The following is a 27,380-nucleotide window of genomic DNA, read 5'->3' as shown; positions in this document are numbered from 1 at the left end:
GCTGGGAAATGAAGTCCTAACGACGCGGGCGCTAGGTTAAAGAAGGCAGCTGGAGGCGGCGGGACTTCCGGCGTTGCCCGAGCGGTGCTCCTTTTGCTGCCGTGGGTGGGCACGAACCTCTCGAGAGCTGCGAGGCGGGCCGACTTCCCTAGGGGCCGCACTGCGGAGGACGCGGGCGGAGATCCTCGTCGCGCGTGTGCACGAGCCGTGATCCCGGGAATGACTCCCTCTTCCTGAGACTCGGAACGGGCGCTGGCGGGTCCGGGCTTCCCACAGGCGGCTCCCTGGTCCTTGGGCACATCTTACACGCGAGGGGACCTAGCTTCGAAGGTTTCACGTTCGGCCGGAGGTGCCTGCGCTGAGGGCTGGGGGCAAGTACGGAGTTCACCGAGTTGGACTTAATTCGGCGCCTGCTGCGGCCATGCTCCGCCCACAGCTTCCGTTGGCCGGGGAGGCGCAGGTGAGTGGAAGGTGCCCCAGGCTCTGACAGTCTCGATCCCGACCAGTGGGTCTGGGTTCGGAATGAGCTCAGGATAAGCGAGGAAGGCTGTGGCAGGTGAAGGGACAGCCTGGGCAAGGCAGAGGTGTAAGAGGGGTCTTGGAGGACCGTGTGTGGTGTGGTCAGCTGAGGGTTGAAGCTGCAAATAGGTCTGGGTGGGGAGGTTCAGTACAGAGCCGGGGGATGCCCTTAGCAGTGAGCCATGAAGGAGAGGGGTTGTACTGGGGCAGGACGGGATTGTGGTTGCTCTCTGTGGCATCACTCTGGAGACACCATATGCAGAAAGGGCATGTGGGGGAGTCCAGAGAGTTGCCAGTGAGGTGAACTGGTGAGATTATGTTGGAGGTGTGGAGCTATGACATGCTGTGGTACAAAGACTTATGTGCATGTTAGGCAGGAGGGCAAACTGGAAGGTCTGGGACCAGGTACTGAGACCTAAGAGAAGGGTGAGCATAGGTTTGGTTGCCTCTGGGAGGTGATCTATGGGGGGTAGAGGGAATTGACTGACAGTAGATAGCGTGGGACCTGTGTGTCTGGTTGGGTACACAGATGCCATCTGTCTGGTCACCAGCCTGTTGCTGTGGGCATGACACAGAGTCCAGTAGTAACATGGGGAGAGGCACCAATGGAGCTGGAGGCCCTGGGAATCCTCTGAAGTAAGGGTCTTAGGAGAAAGGAAGTAGAAGGTATGTCTCTGGTGAGAATGGGGATTTGGGGCTCAAAGAGAAAGATGAAGTTAGTGAGACATGTGGCAGGACCCCAAGACATTGATCAATGGCTTGGATGGGTGGCGCTATGTTTTGGTTGTTTTTTCTGCCCACAATTGACTCCTAAGGCTCAGTTGAATCCATCATTACAGGGCCTGGTGACCTTTGAGGATGTGGCTGTGTATTTCTCCCGGGAGGAGTGGGGGCTCCTTAATCTGACCCAGAGGAGCCTGTACCGTGATGTGATGCTAGAGAACTTTGCACTTATTGGCTCGCTGGGTAAGTCTCTCGCACTCTTCCCCAGCAAACTGACCACCTCTGTCTGCCTTTTCCCCCCATAGGAAGCTGTATTGATCCTAAAACCCCACCACAGAGGCTGCTTCTTTCTTAGGTTCCCTGTGCTTCGTGCTAAGAGTACTGGCATTGGGTTGTGTGTTCTTCCTCTGCTTCTTTCTTAGTAGCCTTGCGACCAACCTCAATAGTTGTTGCCCCCATGGCCTCCTGGAGTAGGGTTTGGGGTGCAGATGTTTACAAGTTGCCCAACAAATTCCACTCAGCCTTGCCTCTCTCTCTGACTCTGCTGAAGTCATGCCCCTCTGTACACTGGGTTTTGCCGTCTTCCTTCACAGGAGATTTTATACGGCTCTCCCTGGGCCAAACATGAACCATGAATTCAAATCAGTAGATCAGTTTGGGGAGTATTACCATCTTAGTGTCTTTCAGCTCATGAACATGAAATATCTTTCCATTTGTTTTGTTTTCTTTAACTTTTTTCTTTTCCTTTTTTTTTTAAGATTTTATTTATTTATTCATGAGAGACACAGAGAGAGCGAGCCACAGACACAGGCAGAGAGAGAAGCAGGCAACAGTGTTTTGTAGTTTTCAGTGTACAAGGCTAAATTTATTCCTAGGTAGTTTATTCCTTTTAGTGTGATTTTACGTGGAATTGTTTTCTTAATTTCATTTTAGATTGTTTAGTGCTAGTGTATAGAAACAGATTTTTATATACTGATTTTATGTCCTGTAGCCTTGCTTAAACTCATTTATTAGTTCTAATTGTTTTGTTTTGTTTTTTGGTGGTCTCTTTGATATATTCCACATATATGACATCATGTCATCTGCAAATACAGATATTTTCTTTTTTTTTTTTTTAAACATTTTTAAAAAATTTTTATTTATTTATGATAGTCACAGAGAGAGAGAGAGAGAGGCAGAGACATAGGCAGAGGGAGAAGCAGGCTCCATGCACCGGGAGCCCGATGTGGGATTCGATCCTGGGTCTCCAGAATCGCGCCCTGGGCCAAAGGCAGGCGCCAAACCGCTGCACCACCCAGGGATCCCTAAATACAGATATTTTCACTTCTTCCTTTGCTTAGCTGACCTGGCTAGAACCTCTAGTACTTACTGAATAGAATTGGTGAGAGCAGACATCCTGTCTTGTTCCCAATCTTACAAGAAAAGCACTTAGTCTTTCCCTAATAAGTATGATGTTAGGTGTAGGTTTTTTTGCAGCTGCCTTTTTCAGATGAAGAAGACCCCTTCTTAGTTTGTTGAGTGCATTTATCATGAAAGGTCATTAGATTTTGTTTAGTGATTTCCCATATTTATCGAAATGATTATGTGATTATTTTATCCTCTATTAACATGATATATTACAGTAATTGGTTTCCATATGTTCAACCTTGTATCATTAGGACAAATTGCACTCTCATAGCTTATAACCTTTTTATGTATTTCTGGATTTGGTTTGCTAGTATTTTGTTGAGTTTTGCATCATATTCATAAGAGTTATCAATGTATCAATGTAGTTTTCTCATATCTTTGTTGAGATTGAGTATGAGGGTAATTTTGGCCTCAATGGATGAATTGGGAAATGTTCTCTTTTCTTCTGTTTTCTGGAAGAGTGTGTGAGGTATCTGTGCTAATTCTTACATCAATGTTATTCATCAGTGAAATCCCCCGGGCCTAACCTTTATTTTCCCCCTGTAGGGGTGTTTTTGTTTTATTTTGTTTTATTTGTGCTTTTTAAAGTATAATCAGACTTTCTGTTCTTTTTTTTTTTTAATGATTTAATTTATTTATTTTTCTGAGAGAGAGAAAGAGCATAAGCAAGGGGAGCAGCAGAGAGAGGGAGAAGCTGGCTCCCTGCTGAGCAGGGAGCCCAATGCAGGGCTCCATCCCAGGACCCTGGGATCATGACCTGAACTGAAGGCAGATACTTAACTGATTGAGCCACTTAGTCATCTCTTTCTATTGATTCTTGAGTCAGTTTTGGTAGTTTGTGTCTTTTTTAGGAATTTGTCCATTTTATCTAAATTATCTAATTTGTACGCATATAATACAGTTGTTCATAGTATTTCCTTAAAATCCTATTTTATAATGTAGTTAGTGATGTCCCCTTTTTCTTCTTTTTTTTTTTTTTAAGGATTTTATTTATTTATTCATGAGAGACACAGAGAGAGAAGCAGTGACATAGGCAGAGGGAGAAGCAGGCTCCTCTGCAAGGAGCCCGATGCGGAACTCGATCCCTGATAAGCCGAAGGCAGATGCTCAGTCTCTGAGCCACCTAGGTGTCCCTGATATTCCCTTTTTCATTCTTGTTTTTAATAAATTGATTCTTCTATTTTTTTTTGGTCAGTCTACGTAGAGGTTTTTCAATTTTGTTGATCTTTTAAAGATCCTATTTTTGGTTTCATTGATTCCCTTTTTCTGATCTCTATTTCGTCTGTGCTCTTTATCATTTCCTTCCTTCTGCTCGTTTTGAGTTTAGTTGCTTTTCTTTTTCCTGTTCTTTGAGGACTAAAGTTAGCCTATTAGTTTGAGATCTTTTTATTTTTATTTTTTTAAAGATTTTTATTTATTCATGAGAGACACAGAGAGAGAGGCAGAGACACAGGCAGAGGAAGAAGCAGGCTCCATGCAGGGAGCTCGATGTGGGATTTGAACCCAGGACTCCAGGATCATGCCCTGGGCTGAAGGCAGGTGCTAAACCATGGAGCCACCCAGGGATCCCTGAGATTTTTTTTTTTTAAGATTGTATTTATTTATTCATGAGAGACAGAGACAGACAGAGAGAGGCAGAGACACAGGCAGAGGGAGAAGCAGGCTCCATGCAGGGAGCCCGATGTGGGACTCGATCCCGGGTCTCCAGGATCAGGCCCTGGGCTGAAGGCAGCGCTAAACCGCTGAGCTACCCTGGCTGCTCTCCTGAGATCTTTTTTAATATGGATGCTGTGACATAATAAGAAATATATATTTTTGTTTTTGTTCCTAATTCCTAGCATAACTCCTCAAACACTTGCAATCTCTGAAGTGATAAGAGTGTCTTTTGTGTGCTAATGGGATGACTGGTGGCAGAGAGCTCCTAAATAGCTTCACGAAAGGGAGTGGCGTCCAGAATGACCAGGGCATGATAGGAAGTTGGATTTTGAGCTACTCCCTAACCCTGGCCTCTGAGGAAAGTAGAGGGGCTGGCGACTGAACCAATCACCAGTGTCCAATGATTTAACTGATTATACATAATGAAATCTCCACAGAAACTCCTAAATAACAGGATTCAGGGAACTAATGGGTTGCTGGGAAAGTGGTCTTGCTAGAGATCATGGATGCCCTTTACTCTCTGCTTCCTCAACCCCCACTCCCTCTCCACCCTGGCATACTTGGCCCTTTGCATCTCTTACATTGGGCTGTTCCAGTTGTATACTTCATAATAAACTGATAATAGTAAACTCTTTTCCTGAATTCTGTGAGCCATTGTAACAACTGACCTTGACAAGGCATCAGTAAATATGAGAATCCCTGATTTATAGCCAGTTGGTCAGAAGAATGGGCGTCTGGGACTTCCAACTGTTGTCTGAAGTAGGGGCAGTCTTGTGGAACTGAGCTCTTAACCTGTGGGATCTGTTGCTGATTCTAGGTAGTTAGCATCAGAATTTAATTGAATCCTTGGACATCACATTGCTGTCTGAGAGTTGGAAAAGTAGTGTGGAATGCTCACCTTTCACCTTACCCACATTTGGTGTCAAAAGTGTTATGAGATGGGTGCCTGGGTGGCTCAGTCAGTGAAGCATCTGCCTTCAGCTTGGGTTGTGATTTCAGGATCCTGGGATGGAGCCCCCCATCAGGCTCCCTGCTACTTCTCTCTCTCTGCCTACCCCTCCCCCTGCTTGTGCTCTCTCTGTCAAATGAATAAAATCTTAAAAAAAAAAAAAAAAGTGTTATGAGTAAAACAGCATGGAATGTTTATAGCTCTGATTTCCCTTCCAAGAACTGCTATGTCCCATTGCTTTTGGTATGCTGTGTTTTCATTTTCATTCATCTCTTTGTAGTTTTCTTTGTGGTTATTTAGGACTGTTTTATTTAAATTCCATAAATTTAAGAATTTCCCAAATTTCTTTCTGTTGTTGATTTCTATTTTAATTCCCTTATGATCAGAAAATTATAGATTTCAGTCCTCTGAAATCTATTGAGACTTATTTTATGCCCCAACAAATGGTCTCTTCTGAAGAATGTTCCATGTGCACGTGAGGATACGTATTCTGCTGTTATGTGGCAGGCTCTGTAGATGTCTCTTAAGTCTAGTTGATTTCTAGTGTTATTCAAGTTCTGTGTATTTGTTTGTTTTCTGTCTAGTGGTTCTGTCCATCACCTGAAAGTTAAAAATTGAAGTCTCCAATTATTATTGTCTATTTTTTTACTTCAGTTATGTCAGTTTACCTTCATGTAAGGTTCTTTTAAAATAAATTGTGGCCAAACAAAACATGGAGCCTATCCACTTACCAAATTTAACAAATTTTTAAATGCGTGGAGGAGGTTCCTTTTCTAATACGCCATTTCCTTCATGGTTGTCATGATGACATGAGCTTCCTATGGGGTAGGGTGGGGAGGGTAAGCCTTGGCTTGGGTTGGCTCTTACTTTCTCCCTTCTAGGATTTGCACCTTCAAGGTCCCATGTGGTTGCCCAGCTGGAGAATGAAGAAGAGCTCTGGGTGCCCAACGTGGTGGACTTGACTCTGATCAGCAGAGCAGAGGCTAGAAGGGGTCCTGGTCCCAGTGAGTAAGGCTGGGTGATGCCTTGGTTTCAATAATGGGCTCACACCATGTTGGGGTATTTGTGTGCACTGGCATTTTGGTGCTGAGCCAGTGACCACACACTATTCCCCTCCCTTCTGGACACACTGTGTGATCTTGCCATCCCTACCATGACTCTCAGGACCTGGACAACCTACCTACCCGGACTTTGTGCCAGTCCCCTGGTGATGTGAGATGTGCACCTTAAATAATACTTGAACACCAACTACTCCTACAGTTAAAGTTACAGTTACAGTTGCCTTTTCATTGGAGCAAACACCTCCTCTTCACAGCTTTCACTGTCACCAGGGGCTAGGCCCTGCTTGAAACCATTGTGAGGAGTGACTTGGAGACCCCCAACTCTTCTCCCTGCACTGCTCCCATCTTTCTGTCCTAGACCCTGCTGAGGTCTTTCCTATTCTGTGATCTGGCAGAGCCAGCCCTTTCTCACCCAGACTGTTCCTAGCAACCACCTGGCAATTCTTTGGACTTCTCTTTGGTATGTCTGACATGAGTTTGTGATGAAGGTGCCTCCTTCCTCTAATCCAGCTATTAGTAACTGGCTTTTCTCTGTTTCAGGTTGTCCATGTAGACTGGAGGATGAGGAGGCCCCTCCAGAGCAGATGAAGAGCTATGGAGTCTACCTATCAGAGAAGCCCTTTCTGTGTGGGGAGTCTGGAAGGGGTGTCCCTGCCACCTTAGGTCTCCTTCAACACCAGGCCACCCACAGCAAAGAGAAGCCATACAAGAGCACTGAGCATGGGGAGGCCTTCCAAAACAGCTCCAGTTGCCAGCAGCACTTGGGAGTCCACACCACACAGAAGGCCTTCAAGTGCAGTGACTGTGGGAAAACCTTCTTGAAGGCTTTTGCACTCCTCGACCATCTGATAACTCACCCCACAGACCGACCCTTTAGATGCCCAAAAGGTGAAAATGCCAAGAAGAAACCCACCCATGTTAATTACCAAAAAATTCACACTGGAGAAACATCCCATGTGTGTAATGAGTGCGGAAAGGTCTTCAGTTATCCATCTAAACTGAGGAAGCACCAGAAGGTTCACACGGGCATAAAACCTTTCAAGTGTAATGAGTGTGGCAAAACCTTCAACCGCAAAGATGCACTTGTTCTGCACCAGAGAATTCACACTGGAGAAAGGCCTTATGAGTGCAGCGAATGTGGGAAAGCCTTCAGTGTTCTGTCTACTCTCATTCGGCACCGGAAAGTTCACATTGGAGAAAGGCCTTATGAGTGCAGGGAATGTGGGAAGTTCTTTAAATACAACCATAGCTTCATTCTTCACCAAAGAGTTCACACTGGAGAAAGGCCTTATGAGTGCAAGCAATGTGGGAAAACTTATGTGACCCGCTCTGGCCTGTATCAGCACTGGAAAGTTCACACTGGAGAACGGCCCTATGAGTGCAGCCTGTGTGGGAAGACCTTCACCACCAGGTCCTACCGCAATCGGCACCAGCAATTCCACACTGAAGAGAGATCCTATGAATGTACAGAATGTGGGAAAGCCTTCAAACATAGTTCTACCCTCCTTCAGCACAAGAAAGTCCACACTGGAGAAAGGCCATAGGGGATGTTGGGAAGACTGTAGACAGAACTAGGCACCTTGTTCAACATGAAAGTCCTCATTCCAGAAAGGAGTTGAAGAGAGTAGCCATTTGAAACCTAACCCTGGCATACCCCAACATGTGTCCTGGAGTGGCAGGTATGTAGGAAGCTCTCAGGAGCCTAGTTGCACTCTGACCTGCCTAGGCTGTTAGCAGTGTTAAGTCACTGCTGGTTTCTGTGATAGAAGCCATCCCACTTCTACCATGTGGCAGGTGCCCAGGGTGTGCAACAGTCCCCTCAGTGCACTCTGGAACAGCAGATCTCCTTGGTTCCCACTCTGTATCGGAGGGAATCATGAGTGGTGGAGCCCATAATGGGCCTCATTCCCTCCCGCCAACTGGTTTAGGTATGTCTGTGACCAAGCTCTGGTCAAGAGTAGCTGAACTATTCCTCCTGTGGGCTTCCAGAGAAGGTTAATCATTTCCACAGACATAGTTGACACTACACATGGTACCTGTCATGGATTTATCCATCCCTAGAACTGTCTCACACTTCCCTGGAACGTATGGTAATAAAAGCTTTATTGTTTAAGCCACCTTTAACGTTGGGGGTTCTGATCACTGTGTGTGGAGGGATTGAGAACAAAACTGGGCTCATGAAGAGAGGAACTGGCTTATCAGTTCTCAGCCTTTTGGCTAAGAGCAAGTGGAGAAGGACTGGCTTCTGTTGGGAGGAGGGGTCCCTGCCTTTGGTTGCCATAATGGGATAGCAGGATGTTCACCTCATGGCCATTACCCCGGTCCTAAAACAAAGACCCTGAAGTCCTAGGATGTGGCTAGTGTTCCTGGTGTCTGCACACCATGGCCTTCATTGTTTTTGCTGCCACTGTTCCAGGGCTCAAGGGAGAGAAGTCACTGAATTAACATATGCGTCCATATCCTTTGTTTTTGTGGAGTCTTTTGATTTTAAAAAGTCTGGAAACTTAATTTCCCAAAAGGTCAATAAAACTTGTATCTTATTTGTAGCTGTGTCCCTGGTCCAAAAATTATGCTTCCTGTCAAGAAAATGTTAACTCGAAGGCACATTTGTTTATTTTTAAGATTTTATGTATTTATTTGAGAGGGAGAGCACAAGCCAGGGGGAGAGGCAGAGGAAGAGGAAGAAGCAGACTCCCCACTGAGCAGGAAGCCCAATTTGGGGCTCAATGACCTGCATCAAAGCAGACACTTAATCAACCAAGCCACCCAGGTGCCCCTTGGAGGCACGATTAGAGAGAGAGAACAGTGACCTAGACTTGAGGGGCTTTGAGCCACAGTGGTCAGCTAGTACCATGTGTTGGGGTTGGAAACCACTGCTGCCTTTTTTAACCTCCACCCCCAATGGTGGGAAAGGTGATGACCTCACAGGGTAGAAACCTGGGCAGGCTTGAACAGTCAGGGGACTTTGTGCCCAGTCTTCACAGTTTCTCCCCAACACTGTGAGGTATATGCCCTCCCCAAGGCCCAACTCAGGCCCTGCTCCCTGGGTATAGGAATGTCTGCCTCCCAATATGGGGTGCGGGGGTTCTGTGTGGGAGCAGAGTTAAAGTCCAGCTGAGTCAAAGAGGGCTGAGTTCTGGGTATATGGTAGACATTAGCCTATTAGAGGTCAATCCTTTGTACCTGTGTGAGTGGCCTTGGTTAGATCTCAGATGGCCCCAGCACATGGGTGAAGGGTCCTCTGAACCAGCTTTCTGGTTTCCCATTGAGATTCCATATATAGTAGCCAACTGTTGCAGAAGGGGTGGAGGATAATGTTTTCCTGGTGATGCTGGAACATCTGAAACAAATGGTTCCTGGTGGCTCTGACCCTATGACTTACTCAGAATACCAGTTTGGGTGAGTCTCACTCATTCCATCATGCTAGCCTAAGCCTCACTTGGAAAGCCAGCACCAGCAGTGTACCCTTGCAGCTTCCCTCTTGGCTGCCCCCCAAATTGTTCTCTCCTTCAGCTAGGGGTACTCTCCTCTGGAATCCACACAGTAGTTCTATGCCCCTGGGCACTGTTTTGTGTGCCCTTAGTCTATCAGGAATGCCTCTCCATCTTCTCTGCCTCTCTGAATAGTACCCCTTCTATGGTTAAACCACGGTATCATCTCTTCATGAGTCCCCTCACTCCCACATTTGGAGTTACCCTCTCCCTGTTTCTCTGTCCTCCACATTTTGATGTCCAGCCATACACCAACTCTCTGCAATCCCGAAGTTTGTCCTCATGATTACATATTCATGTCTGAATTAGAAGGGTACATTTGGGTTTGTTAAAGATTTAGCAACATTCAGGGCTTCACTGATATTGGGACTAGTGCTAGACAATGTGGTTCTTAATTTTTTTTTTTTTTTATTTATTATTTATGATAGTCACAGAGAGAGAAAGGCAGAGACACAGGCAGAGGGAGAAGCAGGCTCCATGCACCGGGAGCCCGACGTGGGATTCGATCCCGGATCTCCAGGATCGTGCCCTGGGCCAAAGGCAGGCGCCAAACCACTGCGCCACCCAGGGATCCCGACAATGTGGTTCTTGATTTTGAACTTCATCTACAGAGGCATAGCACTTAGTTTTTCACTGTGGTATAAGACATGCTTAGTCCCCATGTCAGCAGGGCAGGTGGTAATTTATTTTCTCACAGTCAGCAAGACAATTTGGTGACAGTTATGAATAAATGTGTCTTAATATTAAGCAGGAGAGCAAGGTTGAAAATCTGAATGTTCTCAGTTTGATATCTTGTGTTAAAAGACTCTGAAGGGGATCCCTGGGTGGCTCAGCGGATTGGTGCCTGCCTTTGGCCCAGAGCGCGATCCTGGGACTCAGGATCGAGTCCCACGTCGGGCTCCCAGCATGGAGCCTGCTTCTCCCTCCTCCTGTGTCTCTGCCTCTTTCTCTCTGTGTCTATCATAAAAATAAATAAATAAATAAATAAATAAATAAATAAATAAATAAATCTCTAAAAAATAAAAAAAATAAAATAAAATAAAAGACTGAACTGTTCACAAGGCCAGACACTGTCTTGCTCTTTAGATGCCCATAAAGGGAATCTTCCTCATCTCTTGGTGAGTGATTCTAGTCTGTTCAGTTACTGTAAGAAAATTTATTTCTTACAGGGCTAGGCCTTGGGAAGTCCAAGATCCAGGTATGGGCCAGTTTGGTTCCTTGATGAGAAATGTTTTCCTGGCTTGTAGATGGCCATCTTTTCGCTGTGTCCTCACATAGTGGAAGGAAGGAAGCTCTGATATCTCTTTGCTTCTTCTAAGGATGCTAATCCTGCCATGGAGGACCCACTCTTATCTAAATCTAATTACCTCCCAAACGCCCTATCTCCGTACTTTCAGATAGTGGTATATGACTTCAACATATGAATTTTGGGAGACATTCAGTTCATAACAGTGAGTCTACTTAATATTGGTGATTTTTAAAATCAAGCTCTCAGGACACCTGGGTGGTTTAGTGGTTGAGCATCTGCCTTCAGGGCGTGATCCCAGCGTTCTGGGATCAATTCCTACATGGGGCTTCCCGCAGAGAGCCTGCTTCTCTCTGCCTCTGTCTCTGTGTCTCTCATAAATTAATAAAATCTTAAAGAAGTCAAGCTCTAGAATTTGATCATTTAGCACCCTAAGCAGACCAATATAGCCTACTTACTGGGACAAATGCAGAATAGCCTAAAGAGAAGTTTGCTTATAACAATGAACAAGTAGTTGTCCAGTAATTTCTTGCTCATTCACTCATTCATCAAGTGTTTACTGAGGATGTGTATCAGGCTTGGTTATTGGAGCAAATCAATCTAAAACGATAATGATGGGGTCAAAGGTGGTCCTGTGACCTGAGGCTGGCTAATGAGAGACCTCTTTAGTCAAAGCACTTGCAGGAAATTGTGAGGAAAAAGGAGATTTCTTTGGCCCCTGGAGTTCATGCACCAGGATTTGGGAGTTAGGGCTGCCAACAGCCATTTTTCCTTATTTCTCTTCCTCAGAGATGCCTGCCTGGAAACTAAGTCAAAAGAGACAGCTGAATGGAGATAAGAGTCAAGCACTTTTGATCTCACTGAGCCCTACATCCAGCTGTGCCTGAAGCTGTCCTGTGAGCTTTTTGGTTCCATGAATCAATAAATTATTTTATTTGGCAGATCCACTTATATTTAGGTTTAAGTGCCTTGGAAAGGAGAGAGTTCTGCCTGACTTATAATCCTTCCCTCAGTGGTTCCCACTTACTGACATTCCCCTCTTCTGCCAAGGGCATCAGAGGGCAGAGCCTCTCAGGGTCCAGTATAGACTTTTAGCGCCACACCCACAGACAGATCAAACCTCCATCAGGCTTGAGGCTCAGATTCCACCAACATAAAGATTCATTAAGTGTCCATTTGCCTTCTTTGAGTTGCCCTTCTCTGCTACAGAAGCTCCCAGCAGCATGGCACCTCCCCAAAGAAACTGGCCTCCTCCCCCAGCATCACCACACACAGCCCAGGCCTCCCTCAGAGAAGCATGTCCATCTCATGGTTTCCATTTGGCTTAGAATAAAACAAATTCCTTACTGCAGCTTACAGGGCCTGCACAACCTGGTTCTTGGCCTCATGCCCTCCTTCTGCAGCACAGAGTCTTCTGCACCACTGAGTCTCCTTGCTCTCAAATGCACCAGCTCATTCCTGCCCAAGGCTTCTGCAATGAGGTTGCCTCTGTCCAGAATTCTCTTCCCCTGGAGTCACCTCCTCTGGGAAGTAGCATTTGTAGCTTTCTGTCATCTTCTGATTTTATTTCCTTTGGATTCCAGCCACTCTCTGCTGTGGCCCTGTTCTTTGGTCTGTTTGCACATTAAATCTCTCCATTGCACATCAGATTGAGATAAAATGTGTCTACCATAGGGTTCAGGCAAGGGTCTGGTACACAAGAGGACCCCAGGGAACTGAATGTTTGTTGAGAGAATATTTGGCTGCCCTGCAGGATTGTGTTGGGCTCAGACCACAGCCCCTTGATCACAGCTGACTCTGGGGACGGAGGGAGAAAGACTCATAGAAAAAGGGTAATAAATCCTTCTTCCTGCACTCAAGCAAGTTACCTGAGTCTACTTACATATCTATCCCATGCTATGTGAATTGCTGCTGTATGCTGGAGACTGAACTGGCCCAGTAAGGACAGAATACATAGGGGCATGGAGCATGGAGTTGGAGTTTTAGTAGGGAGATACATACTGAATGTTTATGTGCCCCCCCAAATTCATAGGTTAAAACCTAATCCCCAAAGACACCTGGGTGGCTCAGTGGTTGAGCATACCCTTTGGATCAGGTCCTGGGATCAAGTCCCACATTAGGCTCTGCTTCTCCCTCTGCCTGTGTCTCTGCCTCTCTCTGTGTGTCTCTCATGAATAAAGCAGGGAGCTCCATGCAGGGAGCTCAACGTGGGACTTGATCCCGGGTCTCCAGGATCACGCCCTGGGTTGAAGGCAGCGCTAAACTGCTGAGCCACCTAGGCTGCCCAAATACATAAAATCTTAAACAAACAACCAAAAAAACACACACACACAACTAATCCCCAGTGTGATGATATTTTGAGGTGAGGTCTTTGGGAGGCTATTGGATCCTAAGAGTGGAGCCCTCATGAATGAGAGTGCCCTCAGAAAAGAGACCCCTGAGAATGCCTTCCCTCCTCCCAGAAGTGGGTCCTTACGAGACATTGAATCTCCTGGCTCCCCGATCTTGGACTTCCCAGCTTCTAGAACTGCAAGAAATTAATTTTGTAAGCCACCCAATCCAATGGGATTTTATTAGAGCAACCCAAATGCACTAAGACATAGGGAGACAGATATCCCTTATAAGAAACCACACAACTGGCAACCATGACAACAGCTATAAAGGGACATCCTTAGTATGTCGATTGAGCTCCTTCTTGATTCTCTGCATTTCAGGACCTTTGAGATTGTCTTCATGTCTGTCTACTGGGGGCTCAAGTGACTTTGTGATTGGTTTTCACCTTCTAGTGAAAGGAAGTTATCATGGCTTTTAGGCATCATGGCTGCTTCTTTTGCATAGCTGTGACTTTATGTTTAGTCTAATATTTAATGATTCTACTTTTTCCAATCCATAGAGTGTATTCAGGTTTCACCAGTTATATATGCACGCACACATGTGTGTAGTTCTATGCAATTCTATCATGTGTGGCTTCATATAACTTATCAACTCAATCAAGATATGGTATTGTTGAAATACCACAAAGGTCTCCCTTATGTTACTCCTTTATAACCAACTATCTTCATCTCTATACCCCAGCAGCTACTCATCTGCTCACCTCTATAATTTCCTTATTTTAAGAATGACTTAGGGGGCACTTGGGTGACTCCATCAGTTAGGCACCCAGCTCTTGATTTTAGCTCAGGTGATGATGATCTCAGGGTTGTAAATTGAGCCCCACCTGGGGCTCCACACTCAGCAAGGGAGTCTGCTTCTCTCTCTCTCTCTCTCTCTCCCCCTCTTCTTCTGCCCCTTCCCCACTTGCTCTCTCTCTAAAATAAACAAACAAACAAACAAATAAATAAATAATAAATCTTTTTAAAAAGTGATTTAGGTGAGGTCCAACTTGTCATTTTTCTTTTATGAATTGCACTTTTCTGGTCAAGTCTAAGAACCCTTTACTTGGCCCTAAGTCTCCAAAATTTTCTCCTAAAAATCTTTATAGTTTTCTGCTCTATATTTAAATCTGTGATTGCTTTTGTGTGAATTGTTTTACAGGGTGTGACACTTAGGTAGGGTTTAATTTTTATTTATTTACTTGTTTTTTACCTGTGGATGTCCAGTATCCCCACCATTTATTTGTCTAAAAGGATATTCTTCCTCTATTTAATTTATTTTGCACCTTTGACAAAAATCAGTTGGGCCTGTGTGTGTCGGTTCATTTCTAGGTTCTCTGTTTTGTTCCATTGATCTATGATTCTATCCACTAATAAAAATGACTAATTTTAATGTATCCATTTCACCACAGTTTGCACTGGGTAGACCTGGAGTCTGAGACCTAGAAGAGCAGCTGGATTTGCTGTAGTTTAATGTTGCCCTTCACCTGGATGTCAACACATTCAGAGGCTCATCCCCCATCTCTTCTCCATGCAGCAAAGGAGAATTCCCAAAGGAAACTGCAGATCCATCCCCCTAGTTGCCCCTTTCCCAAGGACCTATCCCTTCCTGTCCTGGGGCCCATCTCCAACAAGGGATGGCCTGAGGACTTCCATCATAGATTTATCTTTTTTATTGACATTGTTGACTCTACACATGATATTTGTCATGGATTTGTCCAGCCTTCAAATCACTCATCCCTGGAACATACCACCTTATATTGCTCTACATTATATAACTTAGGTCTTTAATTAATTAATTAATTAATTTTTACCTATTTATTTTTAAATATTATATTTATTCATTTGAGAGAGAGAGAGCATGAGCAGAAGGGAGAGACAGAAGGAGAAGGAGAAGCAGACTCCCCACCGAGCAGGGATCCCAACTCAGGGCTGGATCCCAGGACCCACCATCTGAGCCACTCAGGCACTCCAACTTAGGCCTTTTTTAAAAAGCTGTTTGTAACCTTCAGGGTTGTATTCATTACATGGGGTGTGTTGAGAACAGAATTAGGCCCTATGTGTAAAAAGAGGCTGGGACACAGTTTGCTCATTAGCTTATGTTTTGTTTCATAGGATTTTTTTACATGGGCAATTATATCATCTGCAAACAAAGTTTTACTTCTTCCTTTTTAATTCAGATGCTTTTTATTTTCCCTTCTGTATTGCACTGCCTAGAACTCCAGAAATGTTAAATGAATGTGGTAATTGTTGACATCCTAGTCTCGTTTCTTTTCTTTTCTTTTCTTTTCTTTTTTTTTCTTTTCTTTTCTTTTCTTTTTTTTTTTTTTTAGGATTTTATTTATTTGAGAGAGAGCACAAGGGAGGAAGGGAGGAAAGGGGCAAAGGTAAAGAGAGAAGCAGACTCCCTGATGAGCGCAGATCTCAATAAGGGGCTCCATCTCATGATTCATGGGATCATCACCTGAGCCAAAATCCAGTCAGATGGTTAACTGACTGCACCACCCAGGCACTCTTCAATTTTTCACTACTAAATGTGATGTTTGCCATAGGTTTTTAAAAATTAATTAATTATCTTCATTATTGATTCTGTATCTTATTTGTATCCCTTCATCCCATTGAGAAAGTTACCTTATATTCTTGGTTTGTTGGCATTTGAAATAAGGACTTGATATTTCATGTTTCCAAATATTGTGCTTCAGCAGATATTGGCATAATCCACAGTACATCTCTTTTTTTTTTCCACAGTACATCTCTTATCAAGATTCAAATAGGTACCTCAAAACATCTCCCCAGAATTAATCAATATCCTATAAAGCCTTTAGGGCATGAAGCCCATAATAGAAGCTTATAAGTCTCAGGGCCTCATTTTTCCCTGCACTAATTCCTGAACTACCCCTATTTTAGCTGTGAGAAAACCCAATGGCCAAGCATGGAGGTTTGTCCAGGACCTCTGAGCAATAAATAACACTGTTATCCCTCAGCACTTGTTGTTCCCAACCCTCATACACTACTGACATTCATTTCCACTGAAAGGAAAATTTTCACTGCAATCTGTGCAGTGCATTTTTACTATTCCAGTTGTTATGGAGAGCCATCATCTTTTTGCTTTCACTTGGGAAGAATGGCAATGCACTTGGACAATAAGTAATGCCTCAGGGTTTCACAGAGTCCTTCTTTCACAAACCTTAAAACTGATTTGGATGATGGAAAGTTTTCTACAGGCTCTACTTTGTTACAGTACATAGATGATTTGTTTCTCTGCTCCCCTTCTTAAGCCTCTTCACACTGAAGACAGCATCCAACTGTTAAAACTTTTGGCCTTGGGATCCCTGGGTGGCGCAGCGGTTTGGCGCCTGCCTTTGGCCCAGGGCGCGATCCTGGAGACCCAGGATCGAATCCCACATCGGGCTCCCGGTGCATGGAGCCTGCTTCTCCCTCTGCCTGTGTCTCTGCCTCTCTCTCTCTCTCTCTCTCTCTGTGACTATCATAAATAAATAAAAGTTAAAAAAATTAAAAAAAAAAAAGCTTTTGGCCTTAAAGGGACATAAAGTCTCCCAAGAAAAATTGCAGTTTGCTATAATTCATGTTCCATACTTAGGGCATCTGATCTAGGAACGAGAACTACATTGGGATCTAGAGGAAACACCTCATGACTGCTTAACACTGACAGATCATCTTTTTACTCACTGTGACAATTTAGAGGAAACTCCTCCAACTAAACAGATTTTTCATGGTTTACTGGTGGTTCTTATTTAAAGGATGAACATGGTAAATATCATGCTGGGTATGCTACTACAACTCTCTTTGAAGTCACTGAGGCAGAAACTTTACCTTGGCTGCTTCAGCCCAAAAGGCTGAGTTCTCAGCACCCTGAGATCAAGACCTGAGCTCAAGAGTTAGATGTTTAGCTGATTGAGCCACCCAGGTGCCCCTAAAAGGCTGAGTTCTATGCCGTTACTCGAGCTTGTACCTGAGCCGAGGGTAAAACCGCGAATATCTATACCAATAGCCGATATGCCTTTTGGGTAGCTGACTTTGGAATATTATGAAAACAATGATGTGTTCTTACCTCCAAAGAGAATAAAATTAAAAATGGCACCTATGGCTAAAATTTATTAGATGCCATACCTGTGCCAGCTGCTCTGGATATTATGGAGCTTCTTAGGTATTCCAGATTCAACTCCCTGGAGGCCAAAGAAACCACTTCACTGATATTTCCACCAAAAATCCTCTCTGAAGGAGACCAATAGCCAAACTTCCGTCTTGGTCCAAAGAGATGTTATCCCAATTGATAATTTGAGGGAAAGAATGACAAGACACACCCAACAATTGGTCCCAGAAAAGGAAAAACAATATTCAAAGTCTAATAATTGTTGGTTCAATAAAAATAGAGACCTCTGGTTTGGACCAAGTAACAATCCAGTTCTATCACTGGTTTACTGAGAAAATGACAGTGTTCATGAACCAATTTTGGTTGGGAAATATAAATAAGGTCTCAAATAGTGCCTACCTCACTTATATCATCTGTTCAAAGTATAATCCACGGAAACCTATTCATAAATATGGATTTCATATAGCTTCCCCATCTCATGGATATAAATATGTTTTAGTCATGGTTTGTATGTTTTCTCACTGGACCAAAACTTTCCCTTATACACAGGTCAATCATTCTACTATGGCTAAAATTCTGTCAGAAAAGGTTATCCCTATCTGGGGGAAATCCCTCTCGAACTACATAGAGCTGGGGGAACCCATTTCACTGGATAGGTACCTCTACAAATCCACACAGCTCCATTGGTTTTACAACACTTTCATTGTGCATACACCATCTTCAGTTCTCCGGGTTAGTTGAATGCACTAACAGCACTATTAAGACTCCACTGGCAGGTGCCTGGGTCTCTCAGTCAATTGTTTACCTTTGGCTCAGGTCATGATCCTGGAGTTCCTGGATGGAGCCCCATGTTGGGCTTCCTGCTCAGCGAAGAGTCTGCTTCTCCCCCTCCCTCTGCCCCTCCCCTTGGTCATGCTCTGTCTCTCATGATCACTCTCTCTCTCTAAAATAAATAATAAAATCTTAAAAAAAAAAGACTCAATTGGCAAAACTTATAGAGATCTTTCAAATACTTTGGCCAAAAGCTGATTGTTAGTCTTCTAAACCTCAGCTCCAACCCCTTGGGAACTCACACTCCCATCCTTTGAGACATCACAGGATGGCCAGTGCATTTGGCCCTGCCTCATTTGACCCACAGTTGATAAAAGAACATATACTTCAATATTATAAAGGCCTAATTGCTTCTATTAAAAATAACCATGCTTCTCTCTTCTTGCCCCTTGCTATAAGTGTTTCTCAGGGTGGTGCCAGCTGTATGCTCCCCTGTACCTATTGTATCTAAGCCTCCCCAAATTGAGGACATCAAGGACTTTCTACTCACAGCTAGGTGAAAGGATGCCAAATCTATCAAGATCAAGAAAAACAAAAATAATGTGAAGTTTAAAGTTCCATGCAGCAGGTACCTTTATACCTTGATCATCACAAAGAGAAAGCAGAGAAACTGAAGCAGTCCCTGCCCCAGGTTTGACAGTGAAAGAGCTGACATGAATGAACCTCGTAAATTGATTTGAACTGTATCAAAATTTTAAATTTTTTAAAAAAGATTTTATTTATTTTTTCATGAGAGACACACAGAGAGAGGCAGAGACACAGGCAGAGGGAGAAGCAGGCTCCATGCAGGAAGCCCAATGTGGAATTCGATCCCAGAACCCCGGGATCATGCCCTGAGCTGAAGGCAGACTCTCAACTGCTGAGCCACCCAGTCGTCCCAAAATTTTAAATTTTTAAAAAAGATTTTACTTATTTGACAGAGAGTATGCGAAACAGTACAAGTAGGGGGAGTCACAGAGGGAGAGGAAGAAACAGGCTTCTCACTGAGCAGAATCCTGGGATCATGACCTCAACCAAAGGCAGATGCTTAACCAACTGAGCCACTAGGTGCAAAATTTTGATTTTAAAAATTCTTTTACAGACACCTGCGTGGCTTAGCGGTTGAGCGTCTGCCTTTGGCTCAGGGCGTGATCCTGGATCTGGGGATGGAGTCTAGCATCGGGCTCCCTGCAGGGAGCCTGCTTCTCTCTTTGTGTTTCCGCCTCTCTCTCTGTGTCTCTCATGAATGAATAAATAAAACCTTTTTTAAAAATTCTTAAAAAAAAAAAAAACCCTCAGGAAATGCCTGGGTGGCTCAGTGGTTGGGCACCTGCCTTTGGCTCAGGTCGTGGTCCCAGGATCTGGGATCAGGTCCCTCATCAGGCTCCCTATGAGGAGCCTGCTTCTCCCTCTGCCTATGTCTCTGCCTCTCTCTCAGTCTGTGTCTCTCATGAATAAATAAATAAATCTTAAAAAAAAAAAAAACCCTGGGGATCCCTGGGTGGCGCAGCGGTTTAGCGCCTGCCTTTGGCCCAGGGTGCGATCCTGGAGACCCGGGATCGAATCCCACGTCGGGCTCCCAGTGCATGGAGCCTGCTTCTCCCTCTGCCTATGTCTCTGCCTCTCTCTCTCTCTGTGTGTGACTATCATAAATAAATAAAATTTTTTTAAAAAAACCCTCAGGACAAAAAACATACTTAAAATTAAAAAAAAAAGAAATAAAAATAACCATGCTTGGTTGGAGCAGTCTTTTCACAGTGCACTCTTGAAAATCAATGCTTTAAGCATTGCACCTTACCACCAGAAAAAGTCACTTCTAGAAGACTCCACTGCCTCACTGGAAAAGGCCTTGTCAGGAAATGCAAACCAAACCTTGTGCCACAAAACTCCAAGCAATAGACCCTTGGATTCACATGATACATCTAAAGAAAGCACCAAACCCTGAGTGGACCTGCACACCATCTATTAATCTGAAAGTGAAGATTTCCCAAACTGGATCAGCCTGCGTACCTTTCTCTCACTGTTGCTTCTCCTTTCTTTTATGGGAAGACAAGGCCCCTGTTTGAATTTATCAAGCCCTTGTGAAAGGGGAAACTTCTTTTTTTTTACTATGGCCTTTTTGAAGCAGTCCCATTATGATCCTGTGACATATTAGTTTTTCACTTGCTTTTTCTAAACAGAAGGCTCAGAATTCACAAAAATCTTTCTTTAATCTCAACTATTAACCAAGCTTCAGAGATTCTTATTTAAATTAATGTTTTCTGAATTTAAAACTTTATAGGCTGTGTTATCAATAACATTTGGTTCCATACAGTTCTTTTGAGATAACAATACTGTTTTAAAATGTCTGAAGTTTTGCTGTTTTGCAAAAAGTTGATCAGCTATTGCTTCATGTTTATACTTGCACTGTGTCTTCCCAAATGCACTTGGTTAGTTCTTCCTGTGTGCTCTTGTGGTTTTGACTCTTCTGCTTTCATGGCCTTTTTAATTGAAGACTTCCAGGAGGATACACAACTCAAGGTCTGCTTCCATAGGGAAAACTTTTCTCTCTTGAGTCAAAAGGAGTGCCAATAAATATTTCAGTTGGCTACTTTCAGACCTAAGGTCCTGGTTTAGAATCATCATACAAGAGACGCCTGGGTGGCTCAGCAGTTGAGCATCTGCCTTTGACTCAGGGTGTGATCCCAGGGTCCTGGGATAAAGTCCTGCAATGATCCCAGGGTCCTGGGATAAAGTCCCGCAGTGATCCCAGGGTCCTGGGATAAGGTCCTGCATTGGGCTCTCTGCGAGGAGCTCACTTCTCCCTCTGCCTGTGTCTCTGCCTCTCTTTCTGTGTCTCTCATGAGTAAATAAATAAAAATCTTAAAAAAAAAAAAGAACCATCATACAATTTGGAATTGTCATGTTACTTCCTCTGTTTTGTATAACAATTTTCAGTTTTGTATTTTATTGCTGACCAAGCTTTTCTAAGAATGATGTACCCAATAAGGAGGTGATCTCCAATGCTTACGATCTTGGTAAATTTGGACTATACATGGGAAGTGTCTGGGAGTTCTCCTTCCTAACCTTCCTTGTTACTCAAATATGGCCTTAAGCGGTTTCTAACTGCTTTGTACTTTCCCCCTGACTTAGGACCTGACAACCAGGAAAGTCCTTCCTGGCACTGAAGCACAAAACCACTAAAATCGTTAACTCCGGATCTGTGATGCTTTTGAGGAAAGATCTGATTAAAAGGGGAACTGTGAAAATTAATAAAGGAATCCTCAATAAAATGGACTTGGGAGGTCGGAAGCAGAAGCCCACATGCCCTACTACATCATCAATGGCCAACCCAACAGGAAGAAACCCAGGAGAAGAAAGGAGGATTTCCTCCCCATGGGCAAAAGCCCAGGCTATGAGAGACAGTCACTACTCAGCCAATGAGAAGACACTACACCTCTGAACTCTCAATTTACCCCAGTGGACTTTTTGTTTACAACAGTGTCTCCCCTTTCCTCTATAAAAGAGCCTCCTCATCTTTGATCCAGAATTGCCTACAGTTTTGCCATAGCTTGCTTCTTTTGAATGATAATTCTGCTATTCTTGAGTAAAATCATTTTTCTGGTAAAATAAATGACAGTTTTATTTTTAATGTTAACACCCCAATAAATGTTGGTTCAATATCATAGCCATTTATTTCTCTGCTATTCTAGGTAATATCATAAAACATTTTTGCCAGAGTCCACTTTTATTATAGCTACCTCCTTAGTTACAGCAGAGCATCAAAAATTCTGTAATGCTCCCTATGTTGGGCTTCATGTTCAGTGAGGAGTCTGCTTGAGGACTCTCTCAAATAAATAAATAAATCTTTTTTTTTTTTTAAGTTCTGTAATGCTTTTTCATTTATATGGGTTCCTGTAGAGGTCCTTAAGTAGAGCATTTTCCAAAGCAGGCAGTCATCCCTCAAAGCATACATACTATCAATATAAATATTTTGTCTTTTGTTATTTGCCTATTGGCAGACGTAGATGAGGGCAATTAACTCATCACTGTGAGCTGAATTAATTTGGCGAAAGACATTTTCCAAAAATGAATGGCCTATGATAGCCTTCTAGGCAATTTCCCGCTTATGTTTTAGCATGAACCATCAATAACAAAAAAATTAAATGAGCATTATACAAAAGAGTAAAAAAAGAATTCTGTACAAGATGTCAGCGAATAAAGATTCACTGAAAATTTAAGAAATTAAGCATTTATTTGGGAATCAAATTTGTAATTTGGGGACAGCCCTGGTGGCTCAGCAGTTTAGCGCCGCCTTCAGCCCAGGGCATGATTCTGGAGACCTGGGATCGAGTCTCGGGTCGGGCTCCCTCTGTGTAGCATGCTTCTCTCTCTGCCTGTGTGTCTCTCATAAATAAATAAATAAATAAATAAATAAATAAATAAATAAATAAATAAATAAAATATTAAAACAAAAAAACAATTGTAATTTGGGAGACACAGATTCATAGAAACCTGAATTGTGTTCCAAGGAAGACAAAGAAGGGGTAGAGATACACAGGCAAAAGGCTTGAAGTATAGTTCATGTTTAGGTCCTCTATGCAAAACAGGGATTGAAACTAGGTTAACTGGGATTGGTTGTGTTAATATGCAAATGAGGGATTGAAACTTGTTAAATTGCATTGGCCTCTTGATGTCAAGGATGTGAACCATTCCGGTGTCACAAGGAGGAGGAAGTTATTTAAGACCAGGCTGAGGGCTTGCAGATGATTGAAAGTTGTTGTTTGTGTTGTTACTGTTGTTTTAAAGTTCATGGTTTCGGAGTGCCTGGGTGGCTCAGCGTCTGCCTTCAGCTCAGGGCGTGATCCTGGAGTCCCAAGACTGACTCTCACATCGGGCTCCCTGCATGGAGCCTGCTTCTCCCTCTCTGACTCTGCCTGTGTCTCTCATGAATAAATAAATAAAATCTTAAAAAAAAAAAAAAAAAAGAAGAAGATCATGGTTTCTCCAATGAGGACATGCATGAGTCCCTCCACCTTTATGCCTGACCCTATTTTAAAAAGAGAACCTCTTGAGCAGCCCGGGTGGCTCAGCGGTTTAGCGCCGCCTTCAGCCCAGGGCGTGAACCTGCTTCTCCTTCTGCCAGTGTCTCTGCCTCTCCGTCTCTTTGTCTATCATGAATTAGTAAATAAAATTTAAAAAGAGAGAGAGAGAGAGAGAGAGAGAGAGAAAACCTCTTAACTAGGCTTGCTGGCTCCATTTTGAAATCTCCTTTTCCAAAGATGTGTAGTTACTGTTTTAATAGAGGTCCAGGGATCCCTGGGTGGCGCAGCCGTTTGGCGCCTGCCTTTGGCCCAGGGCGCGATCCTAGAGACTAGGGATCGAATCCCACATCGGGCTTCCGGTGCATGGAGCCTGCTTCTCCCTCTGCCTGTGTCTCTGCCTCTCTCTCTTTCTCTCTCTGTGACTATCATAAATAAATAAAAATTAAAAAAATAATAATAATAGAGGTCCAAATAATTGAGGAATTTTTTCCTCCTTCAAGTTGAGGAAGAAAGTTGCTGGATTCAAGGTTCTATAGTGAGAAAAGTGATATGTGAAAGGTTAAAAAACCATGAGTACATCAATATATCACCATTTTCTTTAATTATTCTCTTAAAACTGTCTGATTTCAGCAAGATCTTTTATATTTAGAATCCTGGAAGCCAAAATCTGCAAAAGCCATTTTTCTACTACATTTTGGGCTTAAAATTGAGCCTTTTCTTGTAAACTGAAAATAATTGCAACATTTTACTTTTATAATTAAAATAAGATGATGTCATCTTCATTTTGTCAACTTTATTATTTTTTTTTTTTGATCTGCAATTTGGTCTAAGATCTAAAAATAATCCTAGTAACACAGTAAGTTCTTATGATTTATAGCACCTTCATAAAATTAAATCCTTAAATAGAACACCCATTCTTACATTTAATTTAATACAACTTTTTAAAAAGATATATTTACCTATTTGAGAGAGAGAGGGGGGTGCCTGGGTGGCTCAGTGTCTGCCTTCAGTTAGGTCATGATCTCAGGGCCCTAGGATCAAGCCCAGCACTGGGCTCCCTGCTCAGTAGGGAATCTGTTTGTCCCTTTCCCTCTGCCCCTCACCCATGCTCCATGTTCTCTGTCTCTCAGATAAATAAAGAAAATCTTTTTTTAAAAGTTACTATTGAGAGTGTGTGCACTCACTTGGTGGGTGACAGAGGGAGAGAGACAAGAGGGATTTTTTTCTTATTGCCCCTTCAATGGTCTGAATGTGTTCCCCCTACTTCCAAAATCACACATTGAAACCTAAACCCCAAGGTGATGTTTTAGGAGCTGGGGATTTTTAGGGACGCCTAAAAATCTCTGTGTGTCTCTCATGAATAAATAAATAAAATCTAAAAAGAAAAAAAAAAAACCCCAAACAACAACAACAAAAAAGGAACTGGGGATTTTATTTTATTTTTTTAATTTATGATAGTCAGAGAGAGAGAGGCAGAGACACAGGCAGAGGGAGAAGCAGGCTCCATGCACCGGGAGCCCGATGTAAGATTCGATCCCGGGTCTCCAGGATCATACCCTGGGCCAAAGGCAGGCGCCAAACCGCTGCGCCACCCAGGGATCCCAGAACTGGGGATTTTAGACAGTGATATAGAGCTCTCATCACCTGGATTAGTGCCCTTAAGTAAAAGGCCTGAGAGGGGTGCCTGGGTGGCTCAGTCAGTTATTTGGCTCAGGTCATAATTCCAGGGTCCTGGGATTGAGCCCCATGTCCCTGCTCAGCAGGGAGCGGCCTTCTCCCTCTCCCTCTGCCCCCTACTTGTGCTTGCTCTGTCTCTCTAGTGCTGTATCTCCCTCAAATAAATAAATAAAATCTTTTTAAAAAAATTTTAAAAAGGCCTGAGAGAGCTCCCTAACCTCTTCCACCATGTGAGGATGCAAGCAGAAACCCAGAATAGGGTCCATCAGGCCATTCTGGTACCCTGATCTCGAATTTCCAGCCACCAGAACTGTGAGATATAAATCTGTTTACAAGCCACCATCTATGGTACTTTTGTTATAACAGCCCAAAGACAGTCTCTTATAGGTTCACTAACTTTAAAATATTTTCAGCATTGTACCAATTATCCTTCTTAACCCAGTTTTTTGTTTTGTTTTGTTTTGTTTTGTTTTTAAATCATGGTCCCATATAAGGATGCTTTGATTGGTAGAGATCAGAGATGCCTGGAGGGTGTGGAGCCAAGGTGAATCTCAGTACTTCAGAAAACTCCTCCCTTTTCTCTGGGGTTTTGGGAGTCTTGAACAAAGTGACAGTTAAAATATTCCCAACAGTCCCAAAGTTGTTAATCTTGTGTTAATATTCACAACTGTCACCAAATGGTTTTACTTTACAAAACTGACATTGTATCTTATCACCATGATGACTTAACACTTCATATATGCCATAAAGAATCACTTTGCTTCCACAGATGATGTTATAGATTGAATATTTGCATGCCCTTGAAGTTCAGATGTTTAAGCCCTAATCCCTAGTGATGGTATTTACACATAGGGCCTTTGGGACATAATTAGGTTTAGATGAGGTCATGAGGGTGGGGTTCCATAATGGGATTGTTGTTTTTGTGAGAAGAGATCAGTTTCCTTTCTCTTTACCATGTGAGGACACAGCAAGAAAGTAAGCGAGGAAAAGGGTCATCACCAGAACCCAAACATGCTGGCAGTCTGGTCTCTGACTTCCAGCCTCCAGAACTGTGAGAAAAGAAATTTCTGTTGTTTTAGCCACTCGGTCTATGGTATTTTGTTAAAGCAGTCCAAGCCAAGTAATATGACCTTAAAAATTTTAAGAACACCCTGTTTAGCACTAGTCTTCAGGCTCAATGATGCCTGAGTCATTTCAGAAAAACATATATACCCTTGAGATTTGAAACAGTTGCATCTGTGGGTGCAACTATGTAGGAAAACATAGGGTAGCAGAGGCCTGACATCAGGCCAGTTTCAGGCATCAAAGAGAAGAGAGAAACTAATACCAACTTGGAAAAGGGAAGATGTAGCAGAATTGGAGTGGCAAAATTGGAAGAGGTTGAGAAGACAGCAGAGAGTGTCCCACACAGCAGAGGTCACAGGCAAAGGCCTAAGTGCAGGGAACTACGTTGGATGGAGCTCAGGGAAGAGCTACCATTAGTGAGGGCGGAATGCACAGTGTCAGTATACAGACCACATCAAAAACCTGCAGGCACTTGCCTGCTGGATTGAGAGTGAGCCGAAAGTGTTGGAACTACTGAGCTTCACAAAGCCTGGTATCCAGAACAGCTCAAAGGTCAGAGCCACAAGACCTTTGCCTGGAGTGTTCTATCATCACTGGCAAATATCTTCCTTCCTCAGCAGATTGGTTGCCTTATACTGAGCCCGAGTGGAAGACCAGGCCAGTTCAAGGAAAGCACAATATTCTTCACCCATGAGCTGGGGGCCATTTAATGAGATCTAACCAGCCATCGACACAGTATACAAAGGATTGAGATGTGAAGAGCAGTGTCCATCCTACACCTTTTGCTTAGAAGGCTTGATCCTCACATGGCTCAGCTGGCCTTTAACTCTGATCCCACACGACTCCTCAATGTTGGTGAAAGACAATTATTACATCCAGGAAGGAAGGTCTGAGCAGAGTTGAGGATTCCTCCAAACATCTCCTTGTGCTAGGGAGTACTTGAGCAGCCCTGCTACAATCTTTGATGACTGCAAGCCTGTCTTGGGTTCTGCCTCTTATGTGGCTATCATTCCTTGTCTCCTCTGAGCTTTTGGGAAAAGTCACCCTGAGAAGAGGTGGCAATAGCACTGCCTTCCCACCTACAATGCAGTATGGATGGACACTGCATGCTGAAGCCTCTCATGTCAGAAAACTTTTGGTCTTTCTTTCCCTTGGTCTCATGGAAGGACCCAGGGGAACACATATAGCCCACCTACAGGTTTTGGTAAACTGTTTCTGTAATGTTTTTTGAAATGCCTTCTAACATAAAGTCAAAAGCCACGTAAA

The 27,380-nt window shown here is 43.5% G+C and overlaps 1 protein-coding gene across 4 annotated transcripts; it reads left to right on the top strand.

The window, feature by feature from the left end:
- On the top strand, window positions 1-22,208 carry ZNF584 (zinc finger protein 584). 4 transcript variants are annotated; one of them, XR_013387734.1, is made up of 5 exons: window positions 2-460; window positions 1,359-1,485; window positions 6,136-6,258; window positions 6,856-7,994; window positions 21,481-22,208. XR_013387734.1 is itself a non-coding variant. In XM_077911895.1 (4 exons), the coding sequence occupies exons 1-4, from the start codon at window positions 422-424 to the stop codon at window positions 7,857-7,859; spliced, it is 1,293 nt and encodes a 430-aa protein (XP_077768021.1). In that variant the 5' UTR covers window positions 2-421; the 3' UTR covers window positions 7,860-8,861. The 4 variants fall into 4 exon arrangements, 2 of the variants coding, with proteins under 2 accessions (XP_077768037.1, XP_077768021.1); XR_013387735.1 differs by lacking the exon at window positions 21,481-22,208 and adding an exon at window positions 11,842-18,507; XM_077911895.1 differs by lacking the exon at window positions 21,481-22,208 and having other exon boundaries at window positions 6,856-8,861.
- Window positions 22,209-27,380: the final 5,172 nt, after the last annotated feature.

Source organism: Canis aureus, chromosome 1 (assembly GCF_053574225.1).
Source record: "Canis aureus isolate CA01 chromosome 1, VMU_Caureus_v.1.0, whole genome shotgun sequence".
NCBI lineage: Eukaryota > Metazoa > Chordata > Mammalia > Carnivora > Canidae > Canis > Canis aureus.
This window is presented reverse-complemented; position numbering and strand designations above follow the sequence as displayed.

Bases quoted from the DNA above. Each gene is read 5' to 3' on its own strand.
- ZNF584 (XM_077911895.1), top strand. From the start codon at position 422: ATGCTCCGCCCACAGCTTCCGTTGGCCGGGGAGGCGCAG. The intron at 461-1,358 runs GTGAGTGGAAGG...CCATCATTACAG, and splicing joins CGTTGGCCGGGGAGGCGCAG to GGCCTGGTGACCTTTGAGGA. The intron at 6,259-6,855 runs GTGAGTAAGGCT...TCTCTGTTTCAG, and splicing joins TAGAAGGGGTCCTGGTCCCA to GTTGTCCATGTAGACTGGAG.